The 22,608-nt window shown below is 37.6% G+C and overlaps 1 protein-coding gene across 3 annotated transcripts in view; it reads left to right on the top strand.

Annotated features, from left to right (window-relative positions):
• The window catches only part of CDH8 (cadherin 8), a 335,942-nt gene that overhangs the window by 215,719 nt on the left and 97,615 nt on the right, over window positions 1–22,608 (top strand). For all 3 annotated transcript variants that reach the window (XM_070500608.1, XM_014834173.3, XM_070500607.1), the window contains one exon: window positions 872–1,008. In XM_070500608.1, the coding sequence (XP_070356709.1) occupies window positions 872–1,008 (137 nt within the window). The remainder of the gene's footprint in view (window positions 1–871; window positions 1,009–22,608) is intronic.

The raw sequence follows: 22,608 nt of genomic DNA, 5'->3' as shown, positions 1-22,608 counted from the left end.
TATTCCTTCCGCTCTTTACGACACGTATCTTACTGGATTTGGCATTCCATAGTCAAAGCACAGACTTCGGTGTATAAAAAGAATATTAATAAATGTTGTGGAAAGAAATAATTCCTGTATTATCTTAATTCTTAGTGTTCTTGAGAAGTAGTTGGCTCTAAACACAAAACACCTAATGTCTTATCTGAAAGAGTTTTCTCAACAGAGGAACTAATAGCCTGTCTATTTAAAATTCTTAATTATGTGAAATCTTGTGTTATAAATCTGCTGAAATATCTGTTTCAACTAAAAAATTGTTTACTAAAGAATCAGTAGCCATCTGATTTCTGTGAACAGATGCTAATAGGAAACTTAAATGTACACTTTACTTAAAATGGAAACAAAACAAACTAACAGCAACAATAACAAAAACACATACATGTTGTCTAGTGAAATAGAAGTTTTACACAAACACATTTCCTTTGAATTGCCATAGATAAGATGCTGCCTCGCATCATCCTGCTTTGGGCTTGAGTTCATTGTTTTATAAGATATTTTGTGGCAACTGCTAATTATCATAAGCTGTCCAATAGCTGTGATGGATTGTCCAATTAACTCTTCATCAGCATCCGTTTTTGAAGATGCTACCTATTGAAACTGATGGCAGTTTATGACCTCCATGTTGCATATGTAGCTAATTACTCCTTGGACAATAATTATTAAGTTTCTTGTGCCTCATTCAGTCATTTTGTTTTACAAATTATGATACCACTGAGTTTCCCAATTCATTTGAATTCACAACTATGGCTCTCCAAGGATTACTAAAGGTCTGCTGTGGAAGGTGTGGATCATATAAACATTGAAGTAGATTACAGATATATCTGTTTTGTAGGTTTTCCATCGACCGGCACACTGACCTGGAGAGACAATTCAACATTAATGCAGATGATGGGAAGATAACCCTGGCAACGCCACTTGACAGAGAATTAAGTGTATGGCACAACATAACAATCATTGCTACCGAAATTAGTAAGTGCCTGCGTTTAATTTCTTCCTTTTGTGACTGGGTTCAGTTTATGCCTAGTGATCACATGATAAATGGTCACTGTTTCCGTTAGATATTTTGGCATTGGAATTTATTTTATTATTTCCAAGGAGCCTTTGAATGAATCATCTCGACATGAAATAACTTATGCTGTGGTAAATTACCCTAGGTTGCAATATATGTGGAAAGGAAAAATTCTTCTATCCAAATATTCTTCTATCTTATATCCATTATTCAGGTATTAAAAACAATGTTTTACTTATTAAAATATGAGGAAAGATTTAGTAAGTTAGATAAAAGGGTAGGTAAAAAATAAAACTGTAGAACCATACACTATAAATAAGTGGACACTAGCATTTGTTATGTACAATATGGAAACTATTGCTCATATATTTAAAATACACACACACACACATAGATATGTATACACATACAGGCAGAAAATATAGAAGGAATTTCACACTCTCAGTACATTTTATTTTGGGGAGATGAAATTATAGATGATGTGTTTTTTTTAGCATTTAATGTATTTTTCATTGTAATCATGGAATATTTAAAACTAACTTCAATATAATTTTTCTCATAAATCACATATGAAAATGTAAGGTTTTTTTTAGAGGATATTACAGGGTTGTTAACCTAATATAAGTTAGTCTTTCTGTCGATTTTTAATGAGCATGGCTTCTTTGATTGCACGTAATGACACTACTATTGAGTCTCTAAACAACAGCTATATGGTGAAATTTAGTGCTGCACTGTCTTTGAGAATTTGCACTCTGCCTCACCAATTTTTTGTTATACAAAAACATGCAAAAGGGACATGGTGTTCATTTTATTTCCAAACACAATGCATTTTGCATATTATCTGAATCTCTTCTTTCCATAAAGGCCCTGATAAGGCCTTTGCAGTTTACACAGATTCAAGGGAGACAATAACCCTTTGAGGGAGTTGAGAATCAGAGTAAGAAAATAAAAACCAACATTAAGGCAAATTCATGGGCATACATACAAGATAGCGGGTGGAGATGATAATTATAGGATGTGGGACCTAAAATCCATTCTATGCTTTCTCTAAAATCTGCTCTGTTTTCGCAGCTAATGTGAAAACAGGGGAAACATCTCTGAGATACATGATTAATTTGGTTGTACAAAGAAGAGTAATCCAGACCTTCAGGAGGGGCATGGTTTTTCCCTGGTCTGAGATGTAGGGAAAAATGTCCTCCTTGGAGCCTTATTAAAAAAACAACAAAAAACCCACCACTGTGTAAAAAAGTAAAGTCTCAAGAGTGAGGAATGTCTGTTTCTTATAACAACCTGGGGTGCAAGGAAAGAACATGCAGTCAAGTTAATATGCAGTTTCAACCCTACCAAATAGAGGGTTCTGGAGAGAGGACAAGCTTTGGAAACATTGGTGTTTTTTCTGGCTCAGGAGCACCATTTTCTTCCCTGGTGTGTTGCTCTGACAGTAGTCTCCCCTGTAACATTAAGGAATAAAGCAAACAAAGTGTACCAGTTGGTGGTTTTGGCTTATTAGAAGTGTTAACCCCATCTAGAGAGGTACAGACATGCAATTTTTATAATTTACAATTTTGAAGCTGCATTGTCACCTTAAGCCTCTGAGAAAAACCCTATCTATTTAGATTGGTTTAAGGCTTAATAAAAACGCTCTAAAGGATCACAGTTTTCTTTAAAGTATGTGGGCAGTAATTACTTTTAAAAGAACTTTGTCATATATTGAATACAACCTAGTTGAGTTAGCCTTAATCTATGACACTTTTTAATGAGATGCCTTCTCTTAAATATTTATCAAAGAGGTCTTAATTGTAAAGATCCATGTACTCCATTCTCATGAGTAAAAAGAAATGAATACACAGAGCACGTGGTTAAGAAACATTTCAGGGGCAATCCAGAAACAAAAGACTCATTTGCAAGGAATCATAGACAAGTCAGAAGACAAGCACAAAAGCAGATGCTCCAGGGTAATGAGCTGTTAACTCCAGGGTGACATGGGTACCAACCCCAGTCAGAAAAGACATTCATTTGCTCATTCACTCAATAATTATTTATTGAGTCTCCGCTGCTGGCTAAGCATCTTCTAATGACTGGGAATAGAGCAGTAAGCAGAAAAGGCAAAAACTCTGGTCCTCTTTGAGTTTTCCTTCTAGTGGCGCCTGGAAGCACCTACATATAGAAGGGTGAGTTGAAGCTGCTGAGATATACTTAAAGAAAGACATAGAGTTAAGGGAAGAAGATGATGAATGTTGGGAATTACAAGCAGTTCCATTTTGATGGTGTGAAAAAAGTGCAACGATGGCCCTCCTTCAAGGAACATATGATTATATTGAAAATTGTATCACAATAAATGTGAAAAAAATCAAGCCTTTATGTGTATCAGTAAGATAACCAGTTTAGATTATTTTAAAAGTGATACAATTTTTATTATAAGTACAGTATAAGCAAATTACAAAAAATATCAAAACGTAGACCAGATACAATTTTCTTCATGGCTTGAGAGAAATCACTCACATATGTCCCAGGTTCAGGTTTACTGTTGGCTGCATAGAATGGCTCTGCCCACATGAAGACCATCAGCTTGTCCATGAAACTTGTAGAGTTTAAAATATATAATCTAAACTTATATTACTCTGTTCAAACAGGGAGAGTTATCTCACATTTTAAATTAATCAATTAATTAATTTATTTTTGCTCAGAGATTGAAAACTAAACAAAGGGCATAGGCATATTTTGGCCAAGAAACAAGCTTAATTCAGGAGGTTAAATATCTCAAGAAATGTGGAACTATAAACTTAGATATCAATCTGCTTTTTTGGAATTTTTGCATGTAGCTTTCTTAGAACTAGCAAGGATGAGAGCACAAAGGAGGACTTTAATTTTTAGCTGTAAAATATAAGCTGAGATCGGCATAAATCAAGAAACTTTAAATGTACAATTAAGCCATCTTTTTCTAAATCATGAAAGGAAGTAGAAATAAGATCACAGAGAACATAAGAAAAATTGGATTTACTATGAAAATGGCTTAGAAACTTGTTTTGACCTGCTTTTATTATTTAGCCCATCACGTAATGTTTATCTTCCAAAGCCACAAACCACGTCTTGGGGAAAAAATATTAAAGGGAGATTTATTGTATTTGGATGAGATGAATATTTAAAACCACCCAGGACAACAGAACCTCATAGGGGAAGGTTCTAATAAAGATAAAGAAATATCCATTTCAGGGAAAACAATTTAAAATTACTCTCAGAATGCCATCTCATCAGACAAAGATTTACACAAATGAAATTAAGCTAAAAAATGGACTTTAGGAAGTCCATCTGTTATCACTTAATGAGAATGGAGATGTTGTCCTTTATCCTCTTGTGTCAGATTCACTTAACCAAAGCTGAGATGCTTCACTGTGTGTATTACCCAAGTATTTCAGTGGTAATAGTCTAGCCTACATTGCAATCAACAGGCACATCTCATTACAGGAGTTGGCAGTTAGATGCCCATGTGCTAACAGGAGATTAGGCTTGTCTGGCATATCTCTGCTACGTATCTCTCTTAGTAGCAACCCCATCCCCTGAAATTATAGTATGTTGCTGCTGTTTACTGCGGCAGTGAAGGTTTAAGGTAAATTTAGCTGACTAATTAAAGACTGCAAAAGTATTATGTAAGCCCTAAGATTCATGTAACTCTCACAACACTTTGCACAAGTTGGTACTATTATTATATGCATTTTTCAGACAAGGAAACTCAGACACAGGTTAAGTATCTGACTCAACGTTTCATAAAGAACAAGGGTTTGGTAGGGGGTCCAGATCCATACTCACGTTTAACTGCAGATTACATGTTCCTAGAAGCCTTCCACGGAAGAAATCTCTCTTATGTCTTCTTTCCTTTCATCCTCCTGCTTAAATGATACTGCCACATCACTTCCTGAAGCAAATGAATGAAGTAGTCCTGTGCAAAGCAGAAGGCTCGTGAGGGACAAGGGTGCAGTGGAGGAAAGAGCATTCATGAGTTAGACCAGGCCCTCCTATTCTAACATTGATAACCAACAGCAGAGATATTGTCTACTGGACACAGCAGAGCTTTGAAACTGTTTAGACTGGCATCCTATTCCCATTTTAGAGATCAAGAAATTGAGGAACAGAGAATAGAGAGTCCAAAATAGTACAGTTAAGAGGACGGCGTTTTTCTTTTTTTTTAAGAAGATTAGCCCTGAGCTAACATCTGCTGCCAATCCTCCTCTTTTTGCTGAGGAAGACTGGCCCTGAGCTAACATCCGTACCCATCTTCCTCTACTTTATACATGGGTTGCCTACCACAGCATGGCCTGCCAAGCGGTGCCATGTCTGCACCTGGGATCCGAACTGGTGAACCCCAGGCCACCGAAGTGGAATGTACGCACTTAACTGCTGCGCCACCAGACCGGCCCAGGACAGCATTTTTCAGTGAAGATCACAAAGAACTTAACTTACTCACCTGATCTGAACCACCTGGGTAATTGTTGAAACCAAACAAAATGGGTTCTGGCCTTGCCCAGGACCTACTGAATCAGAATCTCAAAGGCGTGGTTCAGGAAAATCCACTTTTCACAAGTCCTCCCACCTTCTCTACCCCCTAATCAGGTGTCAATTATACTTCAACAACACTGTGAAGGAAGGCAGAGAAAAGTGAGGTGTAGTTTTGTTTGCTTCTTTTGGTCTTTATTTTTGGTAATTCTGGTGGCGATTCGGTGATATTTCACTGAGTTGAGATTTGAGCTAAGGCTCCTCAGATGATGCACAGGATTCCTGTAGGTTGAGCAGAGTGGTAAGACCTACTTGAGAGAGAAAGAAGTGAGTCACCAGCACAGCTGCGGACAGAGAAAGGCTATTGAGGGCTAGTGGTGGAATCAACGTGCTTGGAATAGAGTCTCGACAGGGGCATTTTAGAGGCATTGAATGCCAATTTTAGAGTGTCCTTCCCAGAGAAACTGGTGACGTGGAAAGTGGTGAAACCCGCTGACACTGTGTACCTGGGAGCCGGCAGTTGGCATTTACAGAAAGCACACTACTCTTGGTTACCTGAAAGTATGTTAAAGCAGGAAGCATGTAATTGCCCATTAAATTAATCTCTTTGAGTTAGCGATAATGCATTGCTCTGGCCCACTACAGTGGGCTGTGCACAGTATTGCAAATGAAGCGTTTTACTAATGATGGTTAAATCTCCCAGGGAAAACACTAGTTTGATAGCACTTAAGAAATGTTTCTTTCTGGCATAGGGCCCAGTTGCCAGAATAGTTGCTTTGTCCAACCCAGGATTCTTAGGAAAAATATATCTTTATAGGCAGCTCATTGTTTAGAGAAAACTTGGGTCCTAGAGTTGGATGGAGTTGACCACATCTTGGCCGTAGAACCTTGGGCAAATTATTTCTCCTTTCTTGCTCTCAATTTTCTCATCTGTGAAATGGGAATCATAATTGTTCCTTAAAAATCTTAGATGTAGTGAGAATTGCATTAAAACTGATAGTACTATACCTCAGCTCAAAATCCATCTATAACCTTTAGATATCAACAAATAAATTGCATATGTTCTTGTTAAAACAGCCTTGCCCCTGGGCTTTGAATAACAGCTTAATTTTAAATTATTTATTTGGTTTATATTATATGTTACCCCATCTCCTCCACACAACAACAAAATTGGTAGTCCTGGCCTGTGTGTTACTGCTAGGTGCAGTTATGTTGTTTCATTGCACAGTCGACATGTTTGTTCACTGACCTTCCTCTTGTCCCTGGTTCAGGTATGGTAGATTGACCAATGGCTAAGAAAAGGCCCTCAAAATGAAGCAGGCACATTGGTGGAGAGCCTGATTGAACAAGGACGTGAGATTTATATCCAGATCCTGTTCATAATATGTAATCTCTCTCTCTATTGCCTATGGCATAATCAGGACTCGAGTTCCATTAAGATCAATGTCATTCCCTTGTATAGGATTGAGTGGAAGCAGATGAAGGGAAGCCATTGTTATTGTCATATAGCTCTCACAGAAAGGAATGGGTGATGAGAGCCTGAGGGGGACAGTGAAACTCAGGGGCAGGACTGGTTAAGGGACTCCCAATAATAGAGAGGCTGCAGTAGTATGACTGCCTGGGAATATAGGCTCATGGCAAGTTTCTATCAAGATCCCCCTATCTAAATGAGCACGCAAGTGCCATAAACTGTAGGTCAATATTATTAACGATAAGGGCTATAATGAAGGGAAGTGGAAAATAAAATATGGGAAAGTGAAAGGGAAGCTACAAGTTCCTGGAAAAGGGATCAGCAGCCAGGACGTAATTCTCTATAGGGAAGAATTGGAGACATTGTCATTCCAAGTCCAAGGAGATGCCTGATACAGGCCCGAAATGAATATCATTCTCTGGGTAGCCCATATCCATTTTATTTTAACCCTTAGAGTTCCCACTTCCTGTACAGCTGCTTCAGTTCTTTGCATATCGACATGGGAATTTCTCCCTTATTTTCTTTTTGTTCTGCAACTCTTCTACCAACATCTTCCTCCAACCTCTCCATCTTTTTCTTCTTTGCCCTCTTTTGTTCTAATCTACTTAGGAAAAGCAGGCAGATTGAGATTGGAGATATAGATTTCAGCCAGGAACTCCTTTAAGATGTCACCATGACTCATAGCCCTTTAGTTCTAACCTAGAAAAAGACAGAAGCTAAGAGGTTTCTATCCCTATGGCTTGCCCTTCATAAACCACCCTTCCCAAATCTTCAACATGAACTCTTTCTGTGGGCGGTTGTAGAGAAAGGATAGAAAGGAGGTAAGCAGCAAGTAGGAATTCAAGACTTTCAGGAAGAAGTTGCAGCAAACTGGCCACTCATAGCGAATGGTCTTCTCTAGGTTTGAGAGTACCAGATAAAGGAGGGTGGGTAGGGAAAGCCTAGATATTTCAGCAGATTCTAAAGATTGGATAAGATTAGGTTGATTTGTCCTCAGACTTTGGTTTCTCTGGGGACAGAAAAATCACAAGAACTTGGGGAGAAGGTGCAGATATCCATCTGGAAGTCAGAGAGAATAAGGTAGGAGTTAAGTGATCAAGTTTATAAGTCATTTTGCTTGGGTAGAGTCATTACTTATCCACTTATCCATGCTCATTCCATTGGTAAGTTAATGAATTCTATCTGTGACTCAGTTTCCCTATCATAAAATGGGGAACGTACTATAACACCTTTAGAGGTATGCCATGAGGAGTAAATACATTCCTTATATAAAGTAGACTTTTGATAATAATGCTAATGCTAATTATTATAAAAATTATAAAGTAAATATTAGTTTTATCATTATTATGTAATTAAAGTGTCTATGCCCCAAAGTAACCTTTTTGTCTTCAAGTAAAACCACCCAGCTTCATTCTGAGGATATACTAAATTGTGAGTTTGTTGAGGAAGGATCATCTGGAGATTATTTGGGAGGTATAATTTTCCACAAATATATATATCCAGTAGAAGGGTTTTCTTCTTTCCTCCATCGGTCCTATGTGGCCTGGCCAGGTTGGCAACTTTAAAAGCTTCCTTCTTACCCCAAACCAAGGTCATAGGTATGCCTATCACTATCTTCTTAGTAAGCAGTAGTGTTATTAGTTAAAAACAAACTGTGAACTTAAATTTTACAGCCAAAATAATGGGTTCAACATATTCCATATGTGTGATTTGAATAATTCATATGTCTTTAAGTCTCAGTTGCTATTTTTGAAGTTTGTTAGGAGAGTTAAATGAGTAATACAGGTGAAGTGTGTAAAACAAAGCCTGGCATACACTAAACACTTGATAAGATTCTTTCTTTTCCCTTTCTCATGCCTCTGTGCTCTCCTTCCCCATCCTGCTCCTGATTCTTCTCTAGACCAAAGCTGGTACCTACTCTCTCCTACATTCCCATTAGTCCTATGTCTAAACATTCTATTTGTCATTCTCTTCTCCTTTTCTTTTCCAGCCACGTGGGCTTAGGGAGAAAAGCAACAAAACAGTTATCTGGACACTCGGATTTGTATCAGTTCACTTCTGCTGCGTAATAAACCATGTCAAAATGTTGTGACAAAATAATAAAAATGTATTCCTCCTGGTTCTGTGGGCCAGTTGGGCAGTTTTTTTGGTCTGAACTGGTTTTGCTAATCTTTCGGGTCAGCTGGTGCTTATCTGGCACTCTGTCGGCCTCACATGTACGTCTGGCAGGTTGGTCAGGCCAAGGTGCCTTAGTTGGTACATCTCTTCTCTGCTCCATGTGGTCTCTCATCCTCCAGTAAGAAAGCTCATCTTCTTCAGTAGCGCTCTCAGACTTCCAAGGTGCAGCAAAAGATAGTGAGCAAGCACTTTCCAAGTCTCTGTTGGCATCAAGTTTTCAAATCCTCTTGGTTAAGCAAGTCACATTACCAAGAGTGGGTTCCAGGAGTGGAGAAGTAAATGTCACCTCTTGATGGGAAGGGTTGGAAATATCATGGACATTCTTTTTTAATTTACTTCAGACTGGGATACTAAATCTCAGTATGTGTGACAAAGAAGTGATAATGATCTGTAACGTACATGTACATAGGTACGTCTCTGCCTTTCTTCCAGAATCCTCTTCTCAGAATAACACATGTGCATCCAGAATTCTCTGCTCCAACACTTCACCTATTTGGGAGACAGGATTAGGCCCCATATTTCTAACAGCTGTCAACTAGTTAACTAAGGAGTTTTTAGAATTTCAGTTTAAATAACATTTGTGTTACTCATATTAAATCTATTAATGCATTTATAATACTACAATGACTTCTGCTACATAAGTGCTAATGTAAGCAATAGCTATTATTGCTATTTCCTGATACCCAAGCTGGGTCAGTTTCGTTTGTTACAAGTTTTCACAGTTCCATGCTCTTCAAATGACTGGTTGAGGTTTATAATCCCCATTTCTTTGCTTAAGGTTTTGAGAATACATTTCTAAGAGAAGAAATAGGTAAAGTCTTTACTCTCAGGAAACATTTTATTATTGCTTTATTATTGATCACTGTTTTATCCTGGGATCCTAGTGCAGTGCTTGAGTCCCCCAATAAATATTTACTAAATTAGTTAATGAATAAAGGAAATACTGTGTTAATACCACTAGAGAGTACCCTGATGAGTCCTGACTCCAAGCAGACACTATTAATTGATTTTTGAAAAAGATCTTTGCTTTTTAATATACCCCACTCAGCTCTTTGTTGAAAGTTTCAGGCAGACAGACACCTTTGTACCATGGCTTTCTGGATATTTAAAAGTCATTCTTTCCTGAGTGACTGAAGCTGAGACTAAAGGGGAGGAATGATTGTGTTCTCCTTGTATGAAAATTGTGGAGCATTGACTGTGCTCACAGAGAAGCATTCCCATAAAATATTAGCCGATACTGGGAGTCAGAGACCAGGAGGAAGGCACTGGCAGAGGAGCCTCAGGTCCCCTCTCTCTTTTCCCAAGGAGCCACGCTTCTGATCTGAAAACGTTTATTTCTCTTCCCTTCTGAGAGCCTTGAGGCAAGCCCTGAATAATGCCAGCCCACACTTCATTACCCAACAAGCCCGTTTATCATTTAATCTGATCTGTATTGAACAAGTGAAAGCAGGTTACGAAGCAGCAAAGCCTAAAGAATGAAAATGCAGCACGTTTTCTGATTACAGGAATCCCTTATCCAAAGCTTAGAAACTGGGGCTAAAAATAGCCACCAATTCCATCTTTATGCACCCCCATCCACCTAAAATTTCAGTGCCCTGTCAGGTCGCCCTTTAGCCAGATGGTAGACATTTAAACTATGATAACTTGATTTTATCTAATTTGGCAAGGCATTGGCTAATCTGCACTCTCATTTATGATACTTATATTTTCTTGTTCCTGGAGCATCTATAGGAGAAGGATCCACCTCACATGTTCCCTAAGGTCAGGGGTTATGCTGTTTGTCACAAGGATATGTTGTGCCTCCTCTTTTTGTGACTGAGAATTCTATCCACTCGAGAATTCAAATCAGCTAAGAACAAAGAAACTAACATCCTTTTAGCAGCAACTTTGGGCCAAGCATTGTGTTGTGCACTTGACAAGACCTGTCTTATTTCAGCCTTAGAGAATTCCATTAAAGAATGATGAGGAAACCCTTTGAGATGTGAAATGACCTCCCTAGGCCTACATAGCCAGAATTCGCAGAGCAGATCCCCCCAAAATATAATGCTTTCATCTTCTCACATCAATATATTATTTCTCTAAAGTTTCATAAATAAACAAACAAATACCCAGAGCAGATAGGGTTCAGCTCATTTCAGCAAGTATTCCGTGTGCTGTTACTATGTGTTAAGAGTTGAGCACTTGGAAACAAGACATGACTCCTTCCTCTTTGAACCATTATAGTGGAGCAAAGAAGTAGAACATAAAGAACTTTTCTCTAAAGTGTGCAGTTGAAACTCTAGCATATCATTTACTAAAAAAGCATACAATTTGGAATAGGATGAGATTTCTCCTTTGGAGGGGAGAGACAGCGTTCTCTGGAAAGATTCTTTGTGGAAGGTATATTTTTATCAGGATCATGAAGTGGCAGTAGGCATTTGTCAGAGATGCATTTCCAAATTAACAAACGTCTTGATCAAGTGGAGAAGAGCTTAGAATATCTTCTGAAGATGAGAAAAATCAAGAGAGAAAAGAAGATTTGGTTGGAAAGTTAAGTGAAGAAAATTAAAGTAGCCTTTGGATGACAGATCAAGGAAATCATCTTATTCTCTGTGTCAAAGGGGCCCATCAAATACATAGAAATATTAGAATAAGAGAAATATAGGGCTCAGAATATTAGCATTCAGATTTAGGAGGAGAATAGATTATGGATGGAATGGAGAGACTAAGATACGGAGAATGGGAAAGAGAAGAATACGGCTGTGATCTGGTGTCTCAAACTCTATGGTGGATCAGAATCACCTGGAGAGCTTATTAAAACATAGACATTTGGGGCCAAGAATTTCTATTTCTAACAAGTTCCCGTGTGAGACTGAAGCTGCGGGGCCAAGGACCACACTTTGAGAACAATTGCTATAATCCCTGCAGTCTTAATTTAGAATAAAACTAAAGCTGCGTTAGAGATGGCGTCTGAATGAAGAAAAATTGGCATCAGGTTAAAACTAATGAGCAGAGAGTAGGAGCAAATACCTCTGAAGATTGCAAGCCTTGGTGACGAGGACAAAAATAATGATACAGTTAAAAGTGTTGCCAATTACTCTATGCTAGGCAATGTTCTATCCCTTTCGAGGCCCTTTAAGTTAATTCCCACAACTCCTTAAGCTGGTACCACCAGTTTTCTCATCTAATGAAATTAAGATACTGAAACTCAACCTCACCCGATTTGGTGGCTGAGTTTGGATTAGATCTTGGGTTTGTCTGACTCTTCAGCCCAATCTCTGAACACTGAGCCTCTATCCTCTCCTAGTGATAGCCTACTTGCTGAGACAGTCCATGATTCATGTTAACAAGTGAGAAAACAGAAAAGATGACGCATCGCTTCCGAAGTTTGAGTTCTCAGCCTTCCTTGAACCACCTCTTCCTAAAACGGGTTAGAACACAATAGGGTGTCACTGATAGGCTTTCATCCCCACGGAATGGGGAGGGGGCTCGAGAAGAGGGTAACAGATTTAAAATTTGCCTCTGTGACCTTTCTGCTCCAGAAGAATTTGGATTTTTAGGAACCTCCAGTTCCTAAATTAAAATAAATTAAAGTCTAAATGAAGGGCTAATATTTACATTTGAATGCTCCTGCAAGCCACTGAGATAAGCCTGGAATGATGGTGAATTCTGCTCCACACACCCACTGTTAAAATTTGACAGTGAATGCTTAATAGTAGGCTGGATGCCAGAGATGTGGGAGAAAACCATGGATGACAAGTGTGCAGGGAAACAGCTTCAACTCTGCTGGCAAACGAATATGAATTCCAATCTAGGTTCCATCAACAACTGTCTTCTTGAACATAAACAATTTCCTTGATCAACCTAATGTATTTATTTATTGGTTCAAAGGACACTGTAATTCTCTATAGGGAGCTAAACCTGACTTGGTTAATATAGACTATATCTGTATATTATATTGTTATTATTACATTTTTATATTTACTATAACAATAGATTATATTGATACAGTTAATAGATTGTATTATATATCATATATTATATCATAATATACAATAATACAAATATGTTCTCAATATCTATTTTTTAACAATGGTAATGATAAAAGTCTCATCATCTGTTTTTCAGGAGGACTGTTCTGAGCTTGATATTTGAGATACTGACTTTTTAGAACCTTTTCTGTGTCAGCTTTAACTGTTTTATTTAGCAAAAACACCAATAAACAATCCTAATGGACTGTAAAGAAAATCTGTGTTTGGAAAAAACCTTCTATTTGAGCATATATTATATATATCTATATATATATATATATTTTTTTTTTTTGCTGACTTTTAAATAAGGCTTCTCATTAGATTGTGTTGGGCATAGAATCCAAATTTCCTTGCCGGTTCATATTTGAGTATCTCTGGATATAAAAATACCCAGACTGAGCCAGCATTTGATTTCCTGCTGAACTGTTTTTCACATTTCCAATATAATTATGTAGCAGTTACAAAGAAACAAAGACTAAACTCCCCAGAATACCATAGAAACCCACATTTGTTTCTTTAAGAAAAGATATAAAAAGCATCTAAGACAGAAACTGATGTGTCGGGTGATTTCTCAGGAAAAACTGATACCTAAAATAAATCTGAAAATATCTGGATATTTGTCAGAAGTGATTGGCTAGACATGGACTTAAAAAGGTGGTTAGATATTCTACAAATGGCCTCTGGAGATCTTAGTGAAAGTGAGAAGTGCTAAATTAGATATCTTTATTTTGTCTTTCTTCTCTGAATGATTAATTTTGTCCCTCATATTGTCTATCTTAAAGAGATTTAAAATTTAGTAAAGTAGTCACTAAATGTTCCAAATAATTGTTGATTGGAAACACAAAACATTACTGAGTCAAACGCATTTCTGCACACCTATGCCAGGCAATACATCACAGGTTTTTGAAGACCCAGTTCCTGGCCTGGAAGCGGGCTTCTGTATTCGGGGAGACAACTGCTGGGCTACAGTCACATTGTCTAGTGAAAGGAGACAGAAAGCATTCAAACAACACATATGAGGAAGAAATGAGTTCTGGATGATGCCTTCTCCAATGCTCTTCACAGTCAAGCTCGATGCCATCTTGTGACAAGTGAAGAAGGAAAGAATGTTATAGGCAAAGAGAATAGCATGAAGCCTCTCAGGATGTTGTGGGAAATTTGGGATGAAAAGAAGGGACTTGTTGATCTTGGCCTGTTTCAGTCATGGTTACGGTAGCTTCCATTGTATGCACATCTTATTTCCACGTGGACCTATTATGCTTTAGGAACGTTTCTGGTTGCAGAAGGATGGAGAAGCTCACTGTTCTTTGGACATTATAAGACTCATGATTTAGGGAAGTTGCATGGATGCCAAAAGATCAGAGTTTACTTCACTAGCTTTCTCATGATCTCTGTTGAAGTCAATGTCTAGATCTATAAAATCGAATGATATCTGGATGTGACAATCAAGGGGATAAAATAAACTGGAATTTGAGATGCTCCCTAATTCCAGGCGGAGTAAAGTTACTGTGTGCACACAATTTGTTTCCTTCGTTCCTTCTAACAGTGTTGAAATGGACATATCCTGAGCGTTGTTTCAGAAATGCGTGAAGGGAGGTTCAGGGAAAACAGGAAATGTATATAAAGTCACAGATCTAATAATACAACATTTGAATCCACCAGGTTTGGTGTCAAAGCCTAAATTCTTTCTACTTCAGTGCTATTAACTAAGCATGACAGATGGGCAAACATCCATTGAAAAATGCTAATCTTTGTACAAATTTTCAAATGCTTCATTAGTTGCCAGGCCTTGTGCTACATGCTAGACATATAGGAAAAAAAGTCTGGGAATCAAATTGCTTACAGTCTACTTGGGATAAGAATCATAAAAACAAATAACACTTATATAATGTAGTATACTTGTTTTATTCAGTGTAGTTTTGCCATGAAATTTGGCTCACTGTCACCTCATGGGAATACTTTGGTCTTTCTTTTTAATGTACACATATTATACTTATTTTATCTGCAATAGAAATGTCTAATTTTAAGAGTCAAGTGTCAGATATGATAAATCCATTTGGGAAATGTAAGTTCAATTCTTGGTCCTATCACAATTCTAACTCTGGACTTAAAATTCTCTTTACTATGTGGTGAAATGAGACAGTTACTAAGTTCTCATACATCTCTGATGCATGGATCTTCAATGGCTGCAGCTTAACATAATAATAAAGAGCATAGGTCTAAGGACAGAGGGTTATGTGATTATAAACTAACTACAATATCTGTAAGTCATGGAATATTAGGCAAAGTACACATCCATTCTAAGCCTCAATTTCATCATTTGTAAGGCATGGATAATAATGTGTTTCTATTTGTTGAATGATGCACCTGACATATTGTATAGTCTTAAAAAAAAAATAATGTAATGGTTGAAATACATGAGGGAAGATTAGGCCAGTAAAAGTCTTTTATCCTTTAAGACAGCATATTCAAAGTGTGATCCAGAGAGACATTTAAAGTATTTGAGACACTTTTAGGGGTTCCATGAGGTCAAAATGCATTTATATAGTAATACTAAGATGGTATTTTTCTTATTCTTTTTCGTGATCTCATATGAGAGTGGAATTTTGTGATCTCATATGAGAGTGGAATTTCCAAGAGGCTACGTGACATGTGTTGATATCATTGCTTCATGGCTAATGCAAGGTGTGCTTGTGTATTATTGCTTTAAAAACTTTGTTGTAATTTCTAATTGGTAAATATTGAAAGATATAACCCAGTAACAAACGTTTCTGTAAATAAACCTTTTTTGGGTTGTTTAATAATGTTTAAGTATATGCAGAGGCCCTGAGACCAAATTGTTTGAGAACTATTTCCTTAGGAAAGCACTTATTTTCTCAATTAATTAGAGGTCATTAGTTTGAGATATAGTAACAGTTAAAAATGTTACTGTCCCTTGGATATCACATTGATAAAATAATTTATCACTTATAAAATGTAGGTTGGATATTGAAGGAAGTAATGCATATAGCATCTTTAGTAGGGTTCTTGGTATAGTGTAAATAGTAAGAACTCAATAAATGCTGGTCACTGTTGAGATCAGAATGAAAATGTAGCTGGCCCCAAAGGAAATAGGTTGACATTCTAATTTACATTTCCAGGGTCTCATCAAATAAGGTTGTCTTTTCAAGAGACAAAATTATTTCAGGCCAGATCAAGACTTGCCTACTGTTAAATCCCTGGTATTACACTGTGAGAGAGGCATATGAGTAGGCATAGGGGATTAAGAGCATCACAGAGGAAGAGGCTGGGGGAACCCATGCACATACTGCCAGAGAGAGATGTCCTGATCTAAGACTGAGCCAGAGTGCTCGTCAGGGACCAGCCCTGCCTCTAGGAAGAGGCAGATTATCACAGCGTAACGCCACCAAGATTGAAGTTACACATCTAACTCCCATTACCCTCATTCCATGTTTGTCAAGCCACCTTTTTGTGATTGTTTTATTCAATTTTGGTAATAAAATATACTGATCAAGATATCAATAGTAATAATAATAACAGAAACAGCAACAACCATTCCATCATTCCTTGAGCTGACTTTCCTTAGTGCTTGACATGAGCATTTTGAGTAGACTTGCCACGTACTTTATAAAACTTCCCTATGTGTTTGGGAATCATATTATCAACATTGTGTGAATGAGAAAATCAGACAGCTATTGTATGTCTCTAAGCTTCAGGGACCTCACAGCTAGCATTTGGTGGAGCCAGACTTTGAGTCTATGTTTGTCTGACACCAGACTCTCTACCTTAACCAGTATGCCACACTACAAGGCCTTTGGCAGACATTTTATTTTTTATTGTAAATTAATGTATCCGCTTTCTTACTAAGTAAGTGTTTTCTGAGAGCTTGGCTAATGCGTGTCTGTGATGAAACAACATTCTCTTCAGGAATGTGCTGACAGACTAAAGTTTCTCTTCCTTCAAAGCTAAGGAAAAAATTCTAAAACTCAGTGAACCTAGCAAGGTGAATGAGAGTTTGGAAAATTTAGTCACAAAATTGAGGCCATTGCCAGATAAGGACAACTTTGGCCTCCAGACTTCATTTCTGCTAGCAATAGGAATTCCTTACATTTCTATTTTTGTGTTAGAGACTTTGTAAACTGATTATTTCTTCTTAACTACATTGAAGCCTCAAAATAACTCTATGAAAATAGGCCAGGGCTGGGAGTATTATTCTGTTTTAGGTGATGTAGCTGAAGGTCAGAAAGCTTAAGTTATTTTCTCAAGATCAGTCAGCTAAACAGCTGCACCCCTATGGCTTCTCATGAATTCACAATTAGAATGTACTTCACGAATATTCATTTTGCAAGAACAGATATACAGCAGACCGAATCTAGTAATACAAGCTGTGACAATGGTAACAATCACAGCATCTGTTGGTCACGTTGTGTATTACCATCAATTTCGTGAAGTCATTATTTTATCTAGGAACTGTAGGAATACTGTCACACACATACAAATCATGCAGAAATCATCTTGGTAAACACCTTGAAGAATGGCAGCATATCAGAAGAAACAGAATTGAGAATGTGCGTGTTTCCACACTCTTCAAGGGAGCAAGATGCCTGCTGGCTTGCTCCTTGCTGAGGGCCCATCATCTCATCTTTTTGCAGGTTGTTTTCTCCAAAGCACACGAACACATCCTGGAGTTGGGTATGTTTGCAGCTCAAAAGTTTGGTCCTGTATTTAAAGGTGCCGAGATAATCTTAGCCTGAAGCTCCTCTTCGTAACATAAGCAACTTGCACAAACAAATGACGATTAACTTTTTTAGCACAATTTCCTCACTGAGGAAGAGACTGTGAAGTATATGGGTTACATTATCCCCATTTTATAAAACTGTGATGTATGGAGGTTAAGTGATTTCCTCAATCTCGCTGAGCTAGACCTCATGGAAGTAAAAGGTCTACCAATCATTCTTTCTATATCAATAGAGTGTTTCCAAGGCGATATCACATAGACTCCTTGCAGATATCAAGATTTATTCTGGAAATATTCTGGATATAGTTTCTCCTCTCTGTGTGACTCTTTTCTCTTCTCTCATGGTGTTAGCCTTGGGTTTCTCAAAGAAGTACAACTAATTTAAAAAACGTATGCGGGTCCATTGTTGAAGTACTGAGTCAAGGTAGCTGTGAATTTCAGCTCCTGGTTCAAATTTTAAAATAGTGAAGTTACTCCTTTTCTTATTACAGCTAAAGCCTAGAAGGCAGAAAAAATTAGAACTGTCTCGCATTAATCTTGCATTTTTAAACAATTATATGCCTATAACTATGTGATGCCAAAACATCTGGAAGCAAAAATGAAAAATTAAATCCACTGACATTTTCCCCATACACAGCCCAGTAACAGATGTGGGGGAAAGGTTGGATGAGTATCTCAACTAATTTTGATGAATTCGAGGAGAAGTAAACCCTAATTGTCCATTTATTAAGCTTTTGGAGTCACAGATCTAATGCTAGTAATCTCATCTGAGGGTTAGATGCCAAACTGAAATGTTAGCCTGCAGCATTTGAAGAACATCCCTTGCTTGGTTTCTCAATTCTCAGAGGTGTTCATTCTTCTGTTCCAGAAAAAAAGTTTGGTTTCTCAGATCTATTTGAGATTTAGACATTTGATTTAAGCAATAAAGAACTCTTTAAAAATTACATTATTGCCACAGTCTCATATCTGCCTTATTCACGAAGGTTGGAAGGGTCATAATTTTACTGGAAATTTTATTTGAAGAATCCAATAGAATAATAGTGATGATCTCTTAATTTATCCAGCTTACAGATCTTTACCCATACTTCATTAATCCTTGCAGCATTTTCTCTGAGGTATATAAAGGGCAAGTATTATTAGACTGATTTTTCAAGTGTAGAAAACAAGGTAGAATGAGATAGAAAATCATTTTTTTCAGGACATCAATAAGAGCCTTGACCAAAGCACCCCATGACTGCTATTGCAGTGTGGCTTTGAAAACATTACAAATATTAGCTAATCAATTCACATGGAAATTATTTCTTAAATTCTTACCATAATGAGGTATTGGTATATATATACTTCTATAGATCTGTATCTATATTTATATTCTAAGAGGAAGAGGGAAGTGCATTATTTCTACCCATTAAAATGAGCATTGGAGAATAGAGAACTAATTTAAGTTAGACAATCTTCTTGTCTATGTCATGCCTCCCATTTCATTCACCCTAAACATGTCAGTTTCCTCTTTTTCCCCTAATAGCTCAGGAAACAGCAGACTGTGAAGATAGAGAATCTCTGGTATACTTCAGTGTTGAGACAAGATGAAATGTACAGCATTAATCTGACACGTTTATGGACATGTATAATGGTTATTATGCTGCATTAGTAATTGGATGTGAATGGTTAGCGATTCATGTAGACGGTAGTAATTAGTCTTACTTTTCCAAAGATAAACTGAGCACATTTGGAGCCATCTGTGGAGAAACACAGGAAAAGCGTTCAAGTTGGATAGCACTCTTTGCGTCTAAAACCCATTCCTTTCTCAACTGACTCCTTCTGATCTCTTCTCAATGCCCTTTTTCACTTCCGTCATCAAAGAAATGAGTTTGAGACAGATAGCTTTTGGTCGGAATTCTGTCTGGGCCACATATTTGTTGTGTGACTATGGGAACGTGTCTCAGAGCTTCAATTTCTTTCTTTGTGAAATGTGAATGATAATATCAATATCATATGAGTGTTGTGTAATCTAAAGTAGAGAAGCCACTTCTTTAGCACCCAGCACCATGCCTGGCACATTAAAATTGACAATTAATTATATTAGATATATTAATTCATTTGATTTTTATATATCGTTCACCGTAAATTACTCATCTTTGAATCTGCAGGGGCTAGCAGAAACTAGAACATGATATGATGCTCAGTAACATTAGTTGCTATTATTAACTGTTATGAATGAAGGCTTACCTTGCTCCATGAGCCGTTTGTTTTGCTGTTACAGATATAGCATTATTTATTTATTATTTCACTTGTGAGGGTTCTACAAAATATACAGAATCCTAATTTCTACAAAATATACAGAATCCTAATCTATTCTCTAACAGCTTTGAAGCATTTTCTAGCCATGCCTCCCTACTTATTCAGCAAAAGGATTAAAAATAACAACCCTTCGCCCTGAAGTCGCTAAACCATCTACGCAATGTGAATTTTGCTGTTTTCTTGAAGTGAAACCCTAGACATAAAAACGGTAAATGATTTTTTATGCTGTCAATTGTGCATTCAGATAATACTTGGTTCTGCCTGCACACTGTCACAGAATTAAAGTTTAGAAGATCAATATGCAGAAAATCCAGTCAGGACCATCAGAGATTTCCCTTTCAACTCTAACGCCCAAAAGTATTATTTTACAGCTAATGTGCACTTGGAATCTGTGCCCTGTGATGCACATGGAAGGATCCACAGGGGTCCTTGAGTAGGAGGAGAACATGCAGACATTCTGGAGTCTTGAAAGCCAGAAAATCCTGGGTGGTATCTCTGAGGTTCCTGTTACAAGCTTAGCGTTCACATAGTAATATGGTCAGAGCTGCTTGAGTGAATAATGATCTTCTATGCTAATGAGAATAATCTATTCTGACCCTGGCATGTGTGTGCAGTTCATGACATTCTCTGTTGTAAATACTTGGCAAGCAGAACTGGCCCACAGGAGCTGGCCTGAGATGAAGAAAGACTGGGCAATTTAGCACAGTGCTTATCAACATAGGTTCTAGAGGGATCCAGACCCAAAGGATCTTTCCTCTTGTCCTTTTATGTGCTGTACATGCTCATATCTTAGGTGGGCTATTTATGAGATGTGTGATCTAGGGCAACTTACTTAAAATCCCTGTCCCAGCAGAAAGTTGGTACCCAAATGTTCTCACTCCTAGTAGAAATAAACTGCATTTTGATCGAAGACAGATAATAGTTGTTCAGCAAATACTCTGAGGCAATGCTTCCCAAGCTCTAATGTGCCTTTAAGTTACCTAGAGATCTTGTAAAAATACGGATTTGGATTCTCTTAGCCTGGAGTACAGATGCAGCATTTCTTTTCTTTTTTCTTTTCTTTTTTTTTTTGGTGAGGACATCTGTTGCCAATCTTCCTCTTTTGTTTTTCTTTTTCTGCTCAAGGAAGATTAGCCCTGAGCTAACATCTGTACCCGTCTTCCTCTATTTTTTTGCCTGTGGGATGCCTCCACAGTGTGACCGATGAGTGGAGTAGGTCTGTGCTCCAGATCCGAACCTGCGAACTCTGGCCGCCAAAGCGGAGCACAGGGAACTTTAATCCCTTGGCCACTGGGCGGCCCCCTAGACACAGCATTTCTAATAAGCTTCCAGATGATGCTGATGTTGCTGGTTAGTGGACTAACTTTGGGTAGAAGGGTTCTATTCGGTATATCTTTATTAGTTATTGTAAAAACAAAACCCCAGGCTAGTGTTTCTCAAAGTTCAGCATGCATCACACTCACCTGGAGAGTTTATTGGAGCCCAGATTACTTGGCCCCACCTCAGAGTTTGCTTCATTGGGTCTGAATTGGAGCCTGAGAATTTGCATATTTAACAAGTTTTAAAGTGATACTCATCCTGCAGTGTGGACCAAAACTTGAAAACCACTGGCCTCTTCCTCCCCTATCTGAAAATTTCTGTTAATAATTTGAAAACCATATTTGGTTTTTCAATCTTAGGTAGATAATCATCAGGAAATTTTTTAAATTTAATTTCTTATTTTAGATAATCGTATGTTTGCATGGAGTTGTAAGAAAAAATATGACGAGTTCCTGTGCATCCTTTATACGGTTTTTTCTAACAGTAATATCTTGTAAATCTATAGTACAATATCATAACTAGGATATTCACATCCATACAATCTACCCAAACTTATTCAGATATCCCCAGTTTTACTGATACTCAGTGTGTGTGTGTGTGTGTGCAATTATTTTTATGCAATTTTATCGTGTGTCAGTTCATGTTTACACCATCACAGTCAAGATCCAGAACAGTTTCATCACTCGACATGAGGATCTCTCCTGTAGTACTTTTATAGCCATGCCCACCTCCCTCTGAAACCTCACCCTAATCCCTCCAGTCACTAACCTATTCTCCAGTTCTATAATTTGGTCATTTCAAGAATGTTATATAAATGGAATCATCCAGTGTATAACCAACAGGAATTTTTTAAAACTTACTAGTGCCTTAGTCTCATCACTATATTGTTCTTTATTATAGTGTGGGACTCATTCATCTGTATTTTTGAAAACTTCCCAAGTGATCCTGGTATTCAAACGGGGTTTATAATCTCTCTCTCCCAATAAAGGAGGTCCTTAACTTCAGGGATTGTTTACAGTTGGGGGATCTCAAACAGATCTATTCCCCTTTCCAG

The sequence above is a fragment of the Equus asinus genome, chromosome 28 (genome assembly GCF_041296235.1).
Source record: "Equus asinus isolate D_3611 breed Donkey chromosome 28, EquAss-T2T_v2, whole genome shotgun sequence".
Lineage (NCBI taxonomy): Eukaryota > Metazoa > Chordata > Mammalia > Perissodactyla > Equidae > Equus > Equus asinus.
This window is presented reverse-complemented; position numbering and strand designations above follow the sequence as displayed.